The following is an 18,458-nucleotide window of genomic DNA, read 5'->3' on the forward strand; positions in this document are numbered from 1 at the left end:
GCGGGCGCGACCGCGGCCCTTCCAGGGCGCGCTGGCTCGGTGCTGGCGTCCCTCACCCTTTCCTGGCCGGGTCGGCGGCCGTCGGGCCGGGGGCTTGCCCTTCCGGAAGAGCTCGGCGTCCCCGGCTCCCTCCCGCTGGTGGCAGCGCAAAAACAAAAGCCCAAGTGCCCCGAGGCAAAACAGCGGCGGCGGCGGGGAAGCGGGCCCGGCTCCTCGTGGGCGCCGGGGCCTGGCGCGGGGTTCCGAGCCGGTCTCCCCCGCGCGGTCTCGGTCCTGCCGGCTTTCAGGATGCTCCTGTCGTGCGCGGGAGTCGCTCCACTTCCGCCTCCCTTGCCGAATGGGCTTCACGAGTGAAGAGCCCCGTTCCGAGCGCCGGGTCAGCTTCTCCGCGTTCCCCCTCTGTCCCACCTCGCCCCGTCTTCCGCAGCCCCCCGGCTCCCTCCTCGGGAAGGAGTCACGTCGGGTGCTTCTTTCCGTTCGGTTTCCGTGGGGTACCCGGGGTCCTTTCTGCGTCCTCCTGCGTGCATCTCTAGTGTGTTTTGGTTTGTGGACTGCACGCTTGCTAAGCCCGACAGGCCGGTATCATCCGCTCGCCTTACCTTAGGAGGGCTTTTAGAAGTTTCCTACTCTCTCTGGTCTGTAAGAATGAGATGTTAGTTTGAGAACTCAGTGATAGGATCAGAAAATAGGTTACAGCTTTTAGTTTGCTGAAATTCTGCAGTGTAGAGGCCTAAACTGTGAGACTGCATTTCTTCCCTGTTTGAAGATTGAAGTGTGACCGTTCCCCTTTCCAGAGAAGCACCGAGTTTTTTTTAAATCATTGTAGTCCTAAAAGGAAGCGTGTAACTGACAGTTTTGATTAAACCCAAGGTAGTTTTATGATTCCTAGATAACTAATTTAGTAATCTTGTAAAGAGCTTCTCCTTTTAAAGTTTCTTGCAAATATGACCGATAATAATTTGACATTTACACATTTGTACGTCTGTTTTCCTATAGGTGAGACTTTGACATGAGCCTTAATAACATGTCAAGTTTTATATAATGAAAAGTGAATTTCATGACTCAGTCCTTTCTCGTGCCCTGGCTTCACTCACTGGTTCCTGACATTTTTAGGGACTTAATTATTTCTGTAATGAAAACATTTCGTAGCTTAATTAATTACCATATGGAGGGAGGTTTAAAATCTGCAGGGTTGATTTATCCATTCATGGAATGGTAGAAAGAAACTCTAGGAGAATGAGTCTAAAGATTTTTGTGGTGTTTTTCAGTTCAGTAGGAATTCAAGTAAACCCTACGTGTTTAGGATTGGGTCGGGGGAGATCGTTTGCGTAGGTGCGTTGAGACCCTGGTTCAATACCCAGTCTCTCCCATCCCTGTTCAATTTGAATGTTTAAAGTGATGTCATGTGATGACATTGTCTTCATTCACTTTGAGGGGTGCTTTTTGAGACAGGGTCTTGGTATGTAGCCCAGGCTGGCCTCGAACTCCCAATGATCCTCCTGCCTCAGCCTCCTGAGTTCTGGGATCATAGGCTTGCGACACCATGCCTGACTTAACTCACTTTTTATTTTCGTTTTTGTAAACTGATCTCATGTAATCATGTCAGTATTAAAAACGTCAGGAAATGTACATCATAAAGAAAAGGTTAGCTAAGTGAGGTGGCTCACATCAATAATCCCAGCACTTGGGAGGCTGAGTGATGCAAGAGGATCGCTAGGCGTTCTGGCCATCCTGAACTATATATAGTAAGACCCTGTGTCAAAAAAATAGAAAACGGAAAAACCACAAAGGAAAAGGAAGAAAAGGCTTTAGTGAAGAAATAATATTAAAAATTTCTCTTTTTGATAGAATTAAGTGTTCTTGCGCCTATTTTTTTTTTCCAACTTTTTGGGGGAGGAAGGTATAAATATCCATTACATTTTCCAACACGTGTACTAAAGTTGGACTGATACAGAAAAAGGTGGGAGTGGACCTTGCAAACAGATAAAAGATAAACTTTCAATACAGAAAATGCTTCAGATGCCTTGGGAGTTAGTTCACATGTATAGAACGGAAGAGTTAAGATAGATTCCCACAGAGATACCGCCTTTCAAATATGTTTATTGATATTTGAACTGTATAGCCAATTTTTCAGTAATTCTGTCTCTCCTTTCTAAGCGTAAATATACTATAATTGTTTTAAAATAGATAGTAGAGCTGTCAGAGGCAGTTGAAGAACACTGGTTGTCTTCCTCATTAATTTGCTTTTCTGTAATTTTTTTTCCTGGGGTAAAAATGTGACACTACTCCAGGACTCCAGAATATTAAGCATTGGCTTGACCCACTGCACAACACTTGAGCTTGCTTCCTTTGTTTTTCATGTTCTGATATCACATTGTCATTAAGTTTGTTCCTTTGATGTGCTTGTTGAATTGTGATTTCCTTTTTTTTTAATTTAATATTTTGCATGCCAAGAGATTGAGTCTAGGGCCTTGCACATGATAGGCAAGTGTTCTACCAATGAGTTACAGCCCCAGCCCATTTCCTAGCTATTTTATATTTGACTTCCAGCTTGAGTTGTGGTGTGTTAAATTTGGCTGAATGAGATTGGATAATGGATCCTGTGTGAGAGTGGATGAAATGATTGCAAAACATTGTGATCAAATCTCTCTCTCTCTCCACATATATATATATATATATATATATATTTTTCTTCTTTATTTTTGCGATTTTGGGAGAGGGTCTCTCTATGCAGTTCAGGCTGGCCTTGAGCTTACTTTGTAGCCCAGGCTGGTCTTGAACTCACAACAGTCCTCCTGCCTTAGCCTTCCAATTACAGGTGTGTGCCACTACATGCAGGGAGAAGTGTCTATATATTTTGTCTAAACTTCATATACAGTTACATATATAATTTAGGAAATACTGCAATGCTTTTTTTTTTTTGGTCTTTTTAAGACAGGATCTCACTATGCAATTCAGGCAGTGCTGGGATTACAGGCGTGCACCACCACACCCACCTTAAAACTGCTATATTTTAAAAGCCATGGTGGTGAAACTTTCAAAAGTTTTGATAGTCTTAGGATCCATTAGTAGAGTGTCTTGCCAGGCAGGCGCTTGTGCTACTGAGCTATATCCTTTGCCCTAGAGTGCCTTACCTAGATAAATATTATTTGACATTTAGGCCAGATAATTGCTTTCAGGGGGCTGTCCCATATATTTTGAGGTGTATCCCTGGCCTGACAGTAACCCTATACTGTGTTTACTAGATACTGGGCACCTCACCTGTCATTTCCAGATTTTGCCAGGCATACCCCATGGCACATAATCTTTTGTTTGAGAACCAGTGTACTAAGACAAAGTGTGGAAATTACATTGTATTCCTGCCCTACTTTGTGCTGGTCAGATCATTTTTTGCATCAGCTCAATTCTGGCTGTCACATTTAAAAATACATAAAGGAGAATAACCAGTATCAGTGACCTAGCATTTGTGCCATATTCAGGTGTTCATGGAAGAGATAAGACTTAGAGGAGCCAGTAGTTTTCTCCCAAACTCTTGTGAGGGCTGTTGAGAGAAAGGGAATTTTGTTAGTCATAAAAGGTGGAGCTGGGACCTCCTAGTTGAGAGTAATGCTGAGTTCTCACAGTGAGATCTGTAGGTGTTTGACGGGGATGAGAGTTGTTAGTATCAGTTTGTTCATTTATTTATTTATTTTTTTGAGACAGGGTCTTGCTGTGTAGTTTAGGCTGGTCTTGAGAACTCATTAAGTAGCCCAGGCTAGTTTGGAACTAGAAGACCCTCCTGCCTTAGCTTCCCCTAGTTCTGGGATTGCAGGCATGAGCCACCACTCCAGGTTGATACTTGTCTTATTGAGCCTGGTTTATTTCACTTACATGATGATCTCCAGTTCCATCCATTTTTCTGCAAAAAAAAAAAAAAAACAAACAAACGTAATTTCGTTCTGAGTAATACTCCATTGCATACATATACCATATTTTATCCATTCATCTATTGATTGCACCTAGGCTGATTCCACAGCTTGGAGAATTTGACTCTCAGATTTTAAGCTTTGGAGGTTTTGTAGTGAATTGCAGGCGGCCTAGTAAATGTCGGCTATGGTTTTGGAATGCCGTGTTTTATCTTAAGCGTGATTTCAGTTCATACCTTTTTTTTCTTCCCTTCCCCCTGGAGGTTGAACTCAGGACCTTCACACTGAGCTACATCCTCCGCCTTTTAAAAGAAATTTTAGACAAGGTTTCACTAAGTCATTAAGTTGTCCTGACTGAGCTTGAACTTGCAGTCCTCCTGCCTCAGCTTTGGAAAGTACTGACACCACCACACCTGGCTGACTGTTCATGTGTGATTTTTTTTTTTTTTTTTTTTTTTTTATTTACAGAACTTGAGAGGGGAGATAGTAGAATAGTGGAATTGAGTGTATGAGCCTATTTAATTCTATTTCCTGATCTGTGGACAACACCCCCCAGCTCGAGAACTTAAAATGCTTGATTTATTAGACCATTCTGTTCTTGGGAACTAAGTCAGCTTTAAGTTAACATTGCACTTAAATTTTACCTTCATTTGCATTTAGGCAAGTTCATAAAAACTAGTTTCTGACAAAATGAGGCCGTGTAGGTTCTCAGCTATTTCTCATTTCTTGTGTCTTATTCTGTACATTCAGTATTTTATCTGGCAGCTTTTAAATAATTGGGTAGTCTGAGCTTATGGGTTACAGTACAGCAACATTGCAGGAGATACTGGTTCTCTTTCAAACTAGTTAAGCAGAAATTCCAAGTAGCCCCTTGAACAAGGTTTTACAGGTGTTGTGCATCATGATTAAACTAGCTCTGGATTCTGTGTTTCATCTCATTCTAGTACTTTATTCCATCTCCTGTGGCCCCTATTGGGAACCACGTTGATCAGTTCAGATAGAATCTGTTTATATGTGATTGAAGAATTAATTCCTTGGGTACCTTGGTGTATGCCTATAATTCCAGCACTTAGGTGGCTGAAGCTAGATGATTTCTTGAGTCCACAAGTTCAAGATCAGCCTGGGTAACATAGTGAGACTTCTGACACCTCCCTGCAAAAAGTTCACTTTCAAGCTGAAATTTTTTGTTTTTTGAGACATGATGTTGCTGTGTTATTCAGGCTGGTCTTGACGTGACTGTTCAACTCAGGGTGGCCTCAAACTTGTGGTGGTCCTTCTGCTTCAGCCTCCCAGGTGCTAGGATTATAGATGTGTACCACCATGCTTGGCTCTTTCTTCTTTTTTTCTCTCCTCAGTCCTCTGTATTGAGGCCCCAGGTTCTTTACCCTGAGCTATATTCCCAACCCTTTTTGTATTTTATTTTGAAACAGGGTCTCCCTCTGGCACTAAATTGTCCAGGCGGGGTTTGAACATGTAATCTTTCTTCTTCAGCTTCTTACAGAGCTGGGATTACACGCACGTGCCACCAAATCTAGCTCAATGTGAAGTTTTTTTTGTGTGTAGGACATTTAAATCTCAGTTATTTACTGGTAACACACTGTACTGTACTCATAGTATACGTGGTATCATACAATATGCCTTACAACCCCAAATGTTAGATATTCTCTTTCTCCCCCACCCTCTCTAAGGAGAGGGCATCACACATACATGCACTCAACTACTGTACTATGTCCCTAGCCCTCTTAAAAATTGGAGATAAAGGCGTGCCTGAGTGGCCTTGAATTTGCCGTCCTTCTGCCTCAGTTCCCTGGTAGCTCGTGTTACAGGTGTGAGCCACTGCACTGACTCCTGGCTTCTCTCCCTTCACCCCCTTCCCCTGCCCCTCAGTTAGGGTACTGCTGTGATGTCCAGCCTGGCTCTGATATCTTGGGCTCAAGGATTCTCCTGCCTCAGCCCTCTGAGTAGCTGTGACTACAGGTGTGTTCCACAGCACCTAGCTTTTAGTAGGTATGTTTAGTGATTGTGTGTTGATATTTAAAGCCATTTACAGATTTGAGGTTGTAAGCATGTGTTACAACATTCTCATTTGTGGAAATACAAGGATTTGGGGAAGAAAAACATGTAGATTTGTTAAGTACCTTTTCTTCTGTCACTTGCGTTTTACGTTTTTATTTCTGTCTGTGTTTCATGTAGAAACCAACTTCTTGTATTTCGTGAGTTTTGGGGCTAAGAAGAGTGTTGCCCAGCATGGTGGTGCATGTTAGCAACACTAGCTACTCAGGAGGCCACATAAGGGGGATCATCAGTTCCAAGGTCAGCTTGGGTAATATAGGCAAGACCCTAAAAACAAAAATGACTGAGAGTGTAGCTTGGAGGTGGAGAACTTGCTTGCCTAATGTGGGTCAGGTCCTGGGTTTGATCCCTAACAAACATTCCCCTAATAAGTATTGTAGTTATTTTCATTACCAGAAACATGTATATTACATTTCTTAGAGCTGGGTGTGGTGGTACATGCTCTTAATCCCAGCATTCTGGGATGCTGGGCAGTTTAGCAATTTAGACTCTGTCTCAAAATAGAAAGCTGGGCATGGTGGTGCATGCCTGTAATCTCAGGCTGAGGCAGGAGGACTGCTGAAAATTCAAGGCCAGCCAGTAGTACAGAGTGAGTTCAAGGCCAGCTGAAACTACATAGCAAGACCCTTTCTTTTAAAAAAAAAAAAAAAAAAGTACGAAAAAGGGGCTGGACGGTGCAAAGCTGGACGCAGCTCAGTGCAAAGGCCCTGGGTTCTGTCCCAGTGGGGGATCCATTTCCTAAAGTATGTACTACTGTATTTTGAGACTTTTTTGAAGTTCTCTATATTTCCTGAATTATTTAAGTGGTACTTGACAAGTCGATGGAGGAGTGTTGCAATTTGGATTTTTTTTTTTCATTCTTTCAGCCAGTCAGGAGAGAGAAGGCAAAGGCACAGTTCTAGATGCTCCTAGGAAAGGAAGCAAATTAACTTGGTCTTTGCAGTAGTTGAATACAGGCAGCCTTTCCCTTCTACAAACAGTCTTGAGTTCACAGTTAAAATTTGTGCTTCGTCATACTTTATTCCCCTTGAGCATAAACTGTTACATCATCTGTGTTGAGCCTCTGCTGCTGCTTACTAGTGTGGGCTGGGTGGTTCCCCTGGAATACATTTTTAAGAAATATAGCCATGTTCTGAATGTACTTATTACCACCTAACACTCAATATGCAGTGGTCAGTCAGTTAGCCATTCTTAGAATAGTTTCTTAATGAGCAAATAAATTACCTTGGTTATATGCTTGCCTCTGAGCTACTATCATATGCTAAACTCCTTCTGAAAGACTACATTGTATTTCTGCTAAGATTTAATATTTAGTGCATATTGAGATACTCCAGCACAATCTGTTGTCCCTTTTCTGTCATAGTCCTTCTTTCTGCTTAATCTGAATGGGCATGATATGTTCAAGGTTAGCAGATATACTTGGATTGATTGATCAGTTGATTGATTCGATTGTCTTTTTGAGACAGGGTCTCGCTATGCAGTTCAGGCTGGCTTTGAGCTCACTTTGTAGCCCAGGCTGGATTTGAACTCACAAAGATCTTCCTGCCTCAGTCTCCTGAGTTGCGGGATTACAGGCATGCGCCACCACGCTCAGCTGTAATTTTTAAATGTTACTTTAAATTTCCCAGTCACTTCCAAAGTCGAGCTTTCAATTCTAACCTTATGGAAATGTATTTTCTAAGGGATGCTAGTTATTAGATTTTAGGCAGTTGATCCTGTTGAAATTGTATGAGCCACAACTTGTTATATATGCCCAGTGTGAAGAGGCAGAGATTCATAGTCAGCTTTTGTATAAATTGGGGTGCAAAGTATCTGCAAGTACTAACTGTTCGGAACAAACACCACAGAAGTGTGTTGTCCTTTGTGTGTTGGGCACCTGCTTCTTCCCCTATGCATAATTATGATTCCATTTATTTTTTTCAAGCTTTTGCTTTGTACTTAAGGTTTAAGGACCCAAATTCCAGACTAAATTTGAGATTGTCATAGAGAACAGACTGTCTTAAACATCTTACATGCATTTCTGATGTTAGCATTGTCTTTCATACATATTTAGCCAAATGAATACTATACTTTTTGACAAGTAGGTCAAAAGGTGCTTTTAGGAAAATTGGGTGGATGAGCAGTGTCCTTGGAGCAGTAAATAAAACAAGATTTGCTTTGGATTTACTGTTTCTTTCTTTCTCTTCCCCTTTTCCTATTCCCCTTTCCTTCTTAAAATGAGGTCCTACTATGTTCAAGTAACCCTCCCACCTCCACTTCCCAAAGAACTGGACTGCAGGTGTGCACTATGCCGAGCGCTGGACTTCTTCCGGTACTGGAGATAGAACTCAGCCTTTGCCCTAAATTAGGTCCTGAGAACCTGCCCCCCTTTTAAACACAGAATCTCTCTAAGCCATTAAATTACCTACCAGGGTGGGCTGGAACAGCCTCACAGGAGTGCTGGGCTCATGCCAGGCAGGAATTAATGAATTCGTTCCTTCCCGCCTTTCTTCTCCTCCGCACTGCTTCCTTCCCTTTCCTCATTTTCTTTCCTTCTCTGGTATCTTCCTAAATTTCCCACACTGGCCTAGAACCTCCCTCATCTACCTGGGTGGCTGGGATGACAGGTGTGTACCAAGATGCCTAGCTGTGTTTACTGTTTCTTTTTTCTAAAATGCGTCTGGGTATCAAACCTAGAGGTGCTCTACCACTGAGCTGCAACCCTTTGTTTTTTTTTAAAGATCTAAGTTGCCCAGGTGTCTTACTTTGTACTTCTCCTGCCTGAGCCTCCCTCTGGTGGGCTTACAGGCTTGTGCCACCAGGCTTGGCGTGTTTTCACTGTTTCTAATCACAGAATGCTACACTGAAAAATTCCATTAAAATTCTTGGTTTATTTCACTTCTTTGCAATAGTGCTGTTTCCTTACCCTCTTCCTTCCCTGCCTCTCCCCCATGCACCCTTTCTTGTTCCTCTTGTAGTTCAGACTGGCCTGTGTAGTTCAGAGTACAGCCCTGCACCACTATGCCCAGCTCTTTTTTTTTTTTTTCTTTGTCTTTTTGAGGCAGGATCTCACTATGCAGTTCAGGCTGGCCTTGAGCTTATTTTGTAGCCCAGGCTGGTTTTGAACTCACAGTGATCCTCCTGCCTCAGCCTCCAGAGTGCTGGGATTACAGGCTCTACCACAACGGCTTGCCCAGCTCGTAAAATAGTGTTTTTATCAACCTAACCTGAGGTTTTCTTTTTTGTTTTTTTGGCTTTTTCTCCCATTTTTTATGGTGCTGGAGAGCATCCCAAGGCCTCATGTATGCTAGGCCTCTACAGTTGAGCCATATCCTCAGGCCCCTGGGTTTTAAATAGAGACTTCGTTGCCCCTGGCTGCCAGAGAATGATTTTAGGAGGTGATTTTAGCCTATTTGCTAACTTCATTTGAATTTAATGGTGCATAATATGATGACATGATTTTAACTTTTGTGTGATGATTAATATTTACCTTTAAAAATAGTTTAACAAATTAGAGCTGAGCATGATGGTGACTGACACCTGTAGTCCCAGGCTGAGGTAGAGGGATCTTGGGGGCTGGGCCATCCTGAGGTACATAGACAGACCCTCAAAACGAAACAATTTCTTAAAAGTTTATGTAATGTGAAGTTCACACCCCTCTCTGTTCTGGGTGGTGTCTTTATGCAGATAGCTTTTTAAGAAACTAGATGGCTTGCTGGGCATGGTGATGCGTGCCTGTAATTCCAGCACATGGAAGGCTGGGGTACAGTAGAGTTCAAGGCCAACATCAACTATGTGGCGAGAAAGAAAAAAAAAGGCTAGATATTTGAAAGACGTACAGTGACATTTTGGTATAGTGCGTGTGATTGCAGGTTCTGGAGTCAGATGCCCAGAAATAGAAAAGGCATGCTTTTCTCTATTTCTTCATCTGTAAAATGGAAACATTTTAATAGTGGAGTTGTAGTAATTGGGAATAATGCACTGTTTGACATATCACGTTGGTGTATGTTGAAATTCAGTAAATGCCAACTGTAATCATAATTATACTCTAGGTTTTTTATACTGACATGTCCTGGACATTTTTTCGTGACTACTACGTGTACTAACTAGCTTATTTTTTATATGGTGTAGTATTACTTTATAAGCATGATTAGTCTTATATTGATGGGTATTTATGTGGTTTCCAGTTTGTTTCACTGTATTGCATGTGAACTCCTGCGACCAGCCTGGAATACCTTTTTGTGTTATTCCTATGACAGGGGTCAGACTCCAAAACTGTGGGGTCAGGAGAGAATTTACTGGTGAATAGAGTGGAAGCTAGACATGCCCCAGCTTTCACAACTGCCCTGGAATACATGTTGTTTATTTCAAGCTTATTGTATAGGAATCGGGTCCTATAGTTTGTCCTCCCCATCCCCTCACCCTTACCCCAGGAGTAGGCTGAAAATTTGGATTTTTACATGTTTTTTTGTTTAAAATAGAGTCTCACTTACTTCGTTCAGCCTAGCCTTGAACTCATGGTGATCCTCCTGCCTCAGCCTTCCACGTGGTGGGGTTATTGGTGTGAGGCACCATGCCTAGTTCCCTGTAGTATTTTATGTTTTAAAAGTTGTATGTTATGGATTAAAGAGACTAGTCTTCCAACTTCAAGTTTTTCTTTTTTGGAGGCAGGGTACCGGGATTCAAACTCGGAACCTTGTACTTGCCAGGCAGGTGCTTGTGCCACTGAGCTATAACCCTGGTCCTCAAGTCTTGTTTTAATTGGGAGTCTTTTATCCTAGGGTGTTTTTGTTTGTTTTAGTTAATAGTTAACTAGGGTCCAAACCTAGGGCCTTTGCTCTGAGCTACATCTCCAGACCATACTTAATTATTTTTGAGATAGGATCTCTTCAAAATTACCTAGGCTGGCTCAAAGTTGGGATCTTTCTGCCTTAGCCTGCCAGAGTGCTAGAATTATAGACGTGTGCCACCACACACAGCTTTTTTTGTATGTCTTCTGAGATAGGGTCTCATGGACTCTACCTAAGTAGTACAGACCAGCCTTAAACTCTCCTATGTAGCCCAGGCTGGCCTGAATTTAAAATCCTTCTGCCTCAATCTCTGGGATTATAGGCATGTGCCACCACACCTGGCATATCCCAGTATTGTATTTTTGTAAGATAGATTGCTAAACATAAAGTTGATATATGTGTTAAAAAAATCTGTGTTTTTTTGAAACAAGGTCTCCCTGTGCAGTTCAGGTTGGCCTTGAACTGTGTAAACTGCACAGCTCAGGCCAGCCTCAAACTCGTGATGATCCTCCTGCTTCAGTCTCCCAAGTGCTAGAATTGCATGTGCTACCAGGCCCTACAAAATCTGATGATTTCTTTAGAAATTTTACTGCCCTTTTTATTTATTTGTTGGTATTTGGGCTGGATGCCTGGAGAGCTGAGCTACATCATGAAATGCTTTTTTACTGTTCTGAGACAAGGTCTTGCTAAATTGCTCAGACAGGGCTCCAATTTGTAATCCTGCGTTAGTCTCCCAGAGCTGGGATTACAGGCATGGACCACCACCCTGCTTTGTCTTTCCTTGCCTTTGAGATAAGTCTTGGTAAGGAAAGACTTGAATACCATTACTAGAAGTTACAGCTTTTAGGAAGCTATGTTTTAGCAAAATAAGGTTGGTGTAGTGTGGATATGGACCACCATGGCCAGAAAGAAGACAAGCATGCGTTTAGAAATGTTGTTTCCAAAGATGGATTTAGTGCTATGTAAACATGGCTTTTTTTTTTTCTGGTACCAAGAATTGAACTGAGGACCTTGCGCTTGCCAGGCACTTATGCCACATAAACATGCCTTTGATGAAAATATTTCACATATTTTTAGGAGAAAAGGGTTATGAAAATACACTTGGTTTCTTGCTCTGAATCTGAAAAAAGGACATGTGTTGTATGTGTGTCTATCTGTCTCTTTGGCTATCTTGAGATTTTTGAGAGGGAACAGGATTTATATGTGTAGTTATATTGGTATCTTATTCTGACCCAGAAGGGATTAAGGTGTTTAAGAGTGCCTTAGTCATATATTAAAAACAGCTGGGCGTAGTGGCGCACACCTTGAACTCACTAAGCTGTAATCCCAACACTTGGTAGGCTGAAGCAGGAGGATTGTGAATTTGAGGCCAGCCTGGGCTAAATAGCAAGACCCTATCTGCAGGGAAAAAGATAAATTAAAAACAGCAGAATATTCTCATCAGACTAGGTACAAAAAAAGAATAAGGGGGCTGGGGATTTAGCTCAGCAGCAAAAGCGCCTGCCTGGCAAGCGCAAGGTCGTGAGTTTGGTTCCCACTACCGGAGAAAAACCAAAAAAAAAAAAAAAAAAAAAAAGAATAAGGATAGAGATATAAAATAGCAAGAAATTAAGAGTAATAAAATTAGTTCTTGTGGATATATCAATAGAGAGAACTGGCTGGATGGCCATTAGTTTTATTCTTTATTCAAGCAGTATCCTAGAGATAAGCGCAAATCACATTCATGAGATGAAGACAAACCAGATGCTTAGGAAAAGCACATGTGTATTCTTGTTTGGTTGGTTGGCTGGTTTTGTGCTAGTGCCCTTGAGCAGCTACACAAACACCCCACCGCTGACCTCTGTACAATTCCGTCCCTGTTTGTGAGGTTTTATTTACCTTGTGGTAGTGGGGATTGGATTCATGGTCTTGTGCATGCTAGGTAGCTGCCCACTGCTGAGCTTCTTCCCCTGTGTTTCCTTCTCCCTCCACTCATTCATGTATTCATTTATTGCTACTGGGGATTGAACCTAGGGCCTCTGCACTGAGCTACATCCTCAGCCTATTTTTTGAGAAGGGTCTCACCAGGTTGTTATGTTGTCCCAGCTGTACTGAAACTTGTAATCTTTTTCTCTCAGCCTCTTAGCCTGCTGGGGTTACAGGTGTGTGCGACCATGCCCAACTCTCACACGTGCTCTTTTTGTTGTTTTTTGGTACCGGGGATGGAACTCAGGAACTTGCACTTGGAAGGCAGGCGTTGTGCTGCTGAGCTATATCCCCAGCCCTCACACATGCTCTTTTTTTTTTTTTAATTCTTTTTTTTCGGTACTGTGAATTGAACTCATGACCTCAGGCTTGCCAGGCAACCGCTTATGCCGCTGAGCTATATCCCTGGCCCACACATGCTCTTGATAGTGAATGTAGGTAAGACATTTTAAGAAGTCATGCTGCAGCTTACTGCCCCCGGCCTTTTTTTTTGAGACAGGGTCTCACTTTGTAGGTCAGGCTGGTCTTTAACTCACTGTGTAGTCCAGGCTGGCCTCACGGCAACCCTCTACCTCAGTTCACTGGAGTGCTGGGATTACTGGAACTTCACTGTTTAGGGTAGAATAAATTGGGCGTGGGTGTGCATGCCTGAGGCAGGAGGATGCCACAAGCTGGAGGCTAGCCTGGGCTACATAGTGAGTTCAAGGCCAGCCTGAACTATATGAGACTGTGTCAACCCCACAAAAAACTTAACTAAAAAAAATGGAATATTTGACTTCCTTTATTTAAAATACAGTAATGGTTGATGTTCTGCTTGGGACATACTGGACACTCAGAGCATCTGGTCACCATTTTTATTGGAGGCACAAAATACAGGTTAACACATTCCTGGCTCCTTGAACTGCTGATGGATGGTACATGACTGTCTGATTAGGCAGCTTATGCCCCTGGTGGTACAAATGGATGTAGCCACTTTTATCAGTCTTTTTATTGGTAAAATTAATAAAAAGCATAAATAGGCCAAATTTCTTGAATTTGAATAATTACTGCCCAAATAGAAACAATCAGTACTATTCATACCAATTAAAAATTGTTTTTTTGTTTTGTTTTGTTTTTTGTTTTTTTCCGGTACTGGGAATCAAATTCACGACCTTGCACTTGCCAGGCAGGCGCTGTGCTGCTGAGCTAAATCCCCAGCCCCTAAAAATTGTTATAACCAAAAATTTTATTTCATTAAATTAAAATTCGTATTCATGAATAATTCAGAAATTAATTCTCTAAATTTTACCGTGGAAATCTTATACGTACCCCATTACTTGGGTATATAATACACATTTACAACTGCTGTACCACAAATTAGCTGTATTATCATTTTTCATACTATTTTAATGTTTTCCTTAAGGAACTGTAATGCAGTGACATCTGGCCTGCTAAATCAATGCTTTTCTTTGCATTATTGTAATCAAAGACCCCCCCCCTCCCGGGAAGTGATACAACCCACTCGATGGGACAGTCATGTGTGTGCCACCTGTGGTTCAGGTGTGAGGGGAGTGATTAAATTTGAATCAGAGCCACCTGGCTGTGAGGCATATGAATTACAACCCCATCATGAACATATGAAGATATATTTATTTCTTCTTAATCAGTTGTGATTTATTTTTATTTTATGCATGTTGTTTCTTAAATTATGTATTCTGTATACACACACATATATATATATATAACACATTTTATATATGTGTTTTCTTGAATTAAATGGAATAAATTTGGGTTTCCTCTTAGTTTATAATTCCAAGGCTGGATAGTGTGGCTACATTTTGAATAAATAAAATGTCCCAACTTACATGATTTATTTCCCCATCAAAATGTTAATGTGTAGCCCAGTGAGGTAGTGCACACCTAATCCCAGCACTCTGGAGGTTGAGGCAGGAAACTTGTGAGTTTTGAGGTCAGCCAAGGCTACATACTAAGTTCAAGCCTGCTAGACAATAGAGTAAGATACTATCAACAAAATAATGCAAAGAAAAAAAACCCACAAAACATTGTAGGCATTAGGATAAACAGCTTTGTGTGATTTTATAAATCTGAGCCTATGTCTTGGTAGTGTGATAAGATAGTTGAAATGCATAAGAGCTAAGCACTGATTTATGTGACAGTGAAAAATTTGAGAGTTTGGGAAAGAAATAGGGAAGATAGGAGGGATCTTAACTCCAGGGAGTGGGTAATCATATTTTGTTCATGAGCCACACTGAACTGGTGAGAACCCCTTCAGAATGGAGGGTTTGGTTTTATTTTTGAGATAGGGTCTTGCTTGTGTAGTGCAGGCTGACGTTGCTCTGGCTTATGTACCCCAGGCTGGCCTTGAACTCACAGTGATTTTCCTGCCTCAACCTATTAAGTGCTGGTATTACAGGTGTGCACCACCACACCCAGTCAGAAGAATTTAAAGGAAAGTATAACTTGCACAGAACAAAAATAGAGGTTTATTTTGCTTGAAGCTACAAACATGTGATTTCAACACTAGAAAACTGATTGCTTGCCAGGCATGCCTGTAATCCCAGCATTCGGGAGGCTGAAGCAGGAGGATTGCTGTGAGTTTGAGGTCAGCTTTGGCTACATAGTGAGTTCAAGACCAGCCTGAACTACATAGCAAAACAAAAGGATGCAAGGAAACTTGTCTGTCTGTCTCAAAACAAAAGGATGCAAGGGAACTTGTCAGTGGCTGTGTCAGTGTTGATTGGGGTGATAGAAACATTCAAGTGTGTGCATATGTCCAAACTTATCAAGTTGTATATGATACTATATTCAGTCTGTTGGCATATTGTGTTCCAATGAAGCTTGGTAAAATAAGAGTTCCTTCAGAAAATAAGTAACGAAGCTGGGCGTGATGGCACGTGCCTATTGTTATCCCAGCACTCAGGAGGCTGAGGCAGGAGGATGACTGCAAATTTGAGGGGAGTCTGTGCTACATAATGAGTTCAAAGATAGCTTAAACTATGTATCAAGACCCTGTCTCAAAAGAAAAGAAATAATGAAATACTTTGACTGAAATCTATTTGTATATAGTGTGAGGGAGGGTTCTCATATTGTTACGGGGTTTTGAGGGCTACTTTTTTGATGTTGGTTTTTTTGAGACACGGACTCACCATGTAGCTCAGATCAGCCTTGAACTCACTGGGTAGCCCAAGCTGGCCTTGAACTCGCTGTGATCCTCCTGCCTCAGTGTCCTGAGTGCTGGGATTGCAAGTGTGTTGTACCACACCTGGCTTGGTATCAGTTTTGAAGAACCATGATGTTAGCCATTTGTTAATTAATGAAAATATAGTAGTGACCAAGACATGATGCATTTAGTTATACTAAATGTGTATTTTAATCATAGTGGATTCTGTGCAAGTTTGGAAAATAAAATATTTTTATGTAGTCTTAAAAATGCCCAGTTTGTGAAGATACCAGTTTTGTGAGTTAACATCATAGTCTTTCATACCTATACAATTTTTTTTTGTTTGTTTTGCATTGTTTTTGAGACAGGGTCTTACTACGTGGCCCAGGCTGGCCCCAAATTGAGATCCTCCTACCTCAGCAGGTATGAGGAAGTCCTGCCTCGGCCTGCCTACTGTTGGGATAACAGGTGGTTGTCTACCAACATTACTTGCTAGCTGTACAGTTTAGATTAAGAGTAGGAGAAGGTGATCTGCTAAGAATTAATTACTATGGGAAGTAATGTCATGTTTATATTTATCCGGTAAAAGTTACTGTAGTCTGCATAGTATATTCAGACTGGGAAATAGTAGCCAGAAGATGGCAGTGCCCAGCAGTAGCTCCTTAGAATGGCACATATGGGCTTTCTGACCTTCTTCAGTCTGTGTTGCTGTTGGAAGACAAAAGGCAAGGCACTATTCAGTGTAGAGCAGAGCGCAGGGGACATGTATAGTAATGTGTGGTGGGAATCACTACGTGGCAGTCTTAGATTTGTTGAGTAAATCTGTTTCCAAAGAGTGACAAATTTAGTGTACACATAGTTCTGTCCTCCCATGCTATTTGTTTGCTCCCACTCCGCCTTTTTTTGGTTTTTGAGGCAGGGTAGTTCCAACTGGCTTTGAACTCACTATGTAGCTGAGGCTGGCAATCCTCTTGCCTCAGTCACTGGAGCTCTGGGATTACAGATACGTGCCGCCACATCTCATTTAAAATTTCACACACGGTCTCTTGCTTTACGTGGTTTTTGTGCTTGTTCTGGCTACTTAGTCCAGGCTGGCCTTGTGATCCTCCTGCCTTAGCCTCCCAAGTGCTAGGATTATAGGCCTGTGCCACCAGGCCTGGCTTCTTTTGTTGTTGTTGTTTTTTTTTTTTAATCGTGCTAGAGAGTGAACTCTGGGCATGCACTCTTAACACTGAATTAATACCCCAGCCCTGTGTTTTATTTGTGAGCTTTATTCATTGAGTCACATAATAAGTTCCATTTGAATAATTTCTTACGTTGGTAAAATAGTTATTTTTGGTTTATTTTTCTTTTATTTTTATGAGAGGATTCATCTGTAGTCAGCTGGCTTTGAGGCAGGAACATCATGATCGAAAGGCCTGGCAGAGCCCCACTGCTGAGTTTGTGGCAGTTGAGGAGCAGAACAGGGGCAGAGCAGTGAGGAGGAACAGGCTTGGAGACACATGGAGCGCCCAGACCACTCTTCGTGACCCGCTCAGATCCACCCGGTGTATGCTCCCAGTCCCCCAGGCATTTCCTAATCCAGTGGAGCTAGTGGTCACGGCACGAAAGGGTGGGGGCAGCTAACTGGTCATCGGTGTCTGTGTTTTCATTGGCACAGTTCTAACTTGCTGAACGTGCAAACTCTATAAAATTGATTTTGTAGGTTGCCTTTTATCTAGGTATGGGCAGGTGACGAGGTCTGGTGGATGGAAAGTTAGCAAAAATGATAGATACCTCTGCAGTTGGCAGAAGGAGTGTTTTTTGAAGTGTGTTTATCAGTGCTTTAGAGATAACAATTTGAGAGACTTGTCACTCTTTGAATAGGAAACATTTCCCCAAAGTTTTTAGGGTTGTGTTTTCTCTAGTAGTGTATTTGCTTCATATTCTTACAGCTTAGTGAGACATTTAGATGGTGGCAAAGTTACAGTCCTTGAGGGAGGAGGAGAAATAATTTCTTTCTGGTCACCTGCTTTTGGTTATCTTTTTTTTAGAAAGACTTTTTTGAAATTAAAAATTTTGGTGATATAGCATGGAATGAAGTGTTTGGAAATGTATTCTGCTGATGTAGTTTTTCTAGTCATGCTGATTTGTAAATTGTAGAAGATTTGCACTAATTTAATCAATTCCATTTTTAGTCCAGTTACAACACAGGGATCACAACAGACGCAGCCGCCACAGAAGCACTATGGCATCACCTCGCCTATCAGCTTAGCAGCCCCCAAGGAGACCGACTGGGTGCTGACACAGAAACTCATCGAGACTTTGAAGCCCTTCGGGGTTTTTGAAGAGGAAGAAGAACTGCAGCGCAGGTGAATAGGGCTCCGTGTGTCTGTAGTTTAATTTATATTATTTTATTAGTATTGAAATTAATTTTGGGGCATTGTGTACTCAGAAGATCAGCATTGTTCTCCCAGTCTATGTCTGTTTTGGACAAGAGTGCTACTTAGGAAAAATAACGTTAATATTTTCTAGAGTTCTGTTCCCTTAATTGTGATATTTGGTTGTTTTGGTAATTATAGTGCAGAATAGTCAGGAGAAAGGACA

General features: G+C 41.8%; 1 protein-coding gene across 4 annotated transcripts in view; it reads left to right on the forward strand.

Moving 5' to 3' along the window:
* Papola (poly(A) polymerase alpha) overlaps positions 1-18,458 on the forward strand; it is a 66,865-nt gene that overhangs the window by 341 nt on the left and 48,066 nt on the right. For all 4 annotated transcript variants that reach the window (XR_261947.2, XM_005390400.2, XM_005390404.2 and 1 more), the window contains exon 2: positions 18,050-18,223. Coding sequence is in view for 3 of the 4 variants with exons in the window: in XM_005390400.2 (XP_005390457.1) it covers positions 18,050-18,223 (174 nt within the window). In the remaining variant the exon portion in view is untranslated. The remainder of the gene's footprint in view (positions 1-18,049; positions 18,224-18,458) is intronic.

This window comes from Chinchilla lanigera, unplaced genomic scaffold (assembly GCF_000276665.1).
Source record: "Chinchilla lanigera isolate Chin_1 unplaced genomic scaffold, ChiLan1.0 scaffold00037, whole genome shotgun sequence".
Taxonomy (NCBI): Eukaryota; Metazoa; Chordata; class Mammalia; order Rodentia; family Chinchillidae; genus Chinchilla; species Chinchilla lanigera.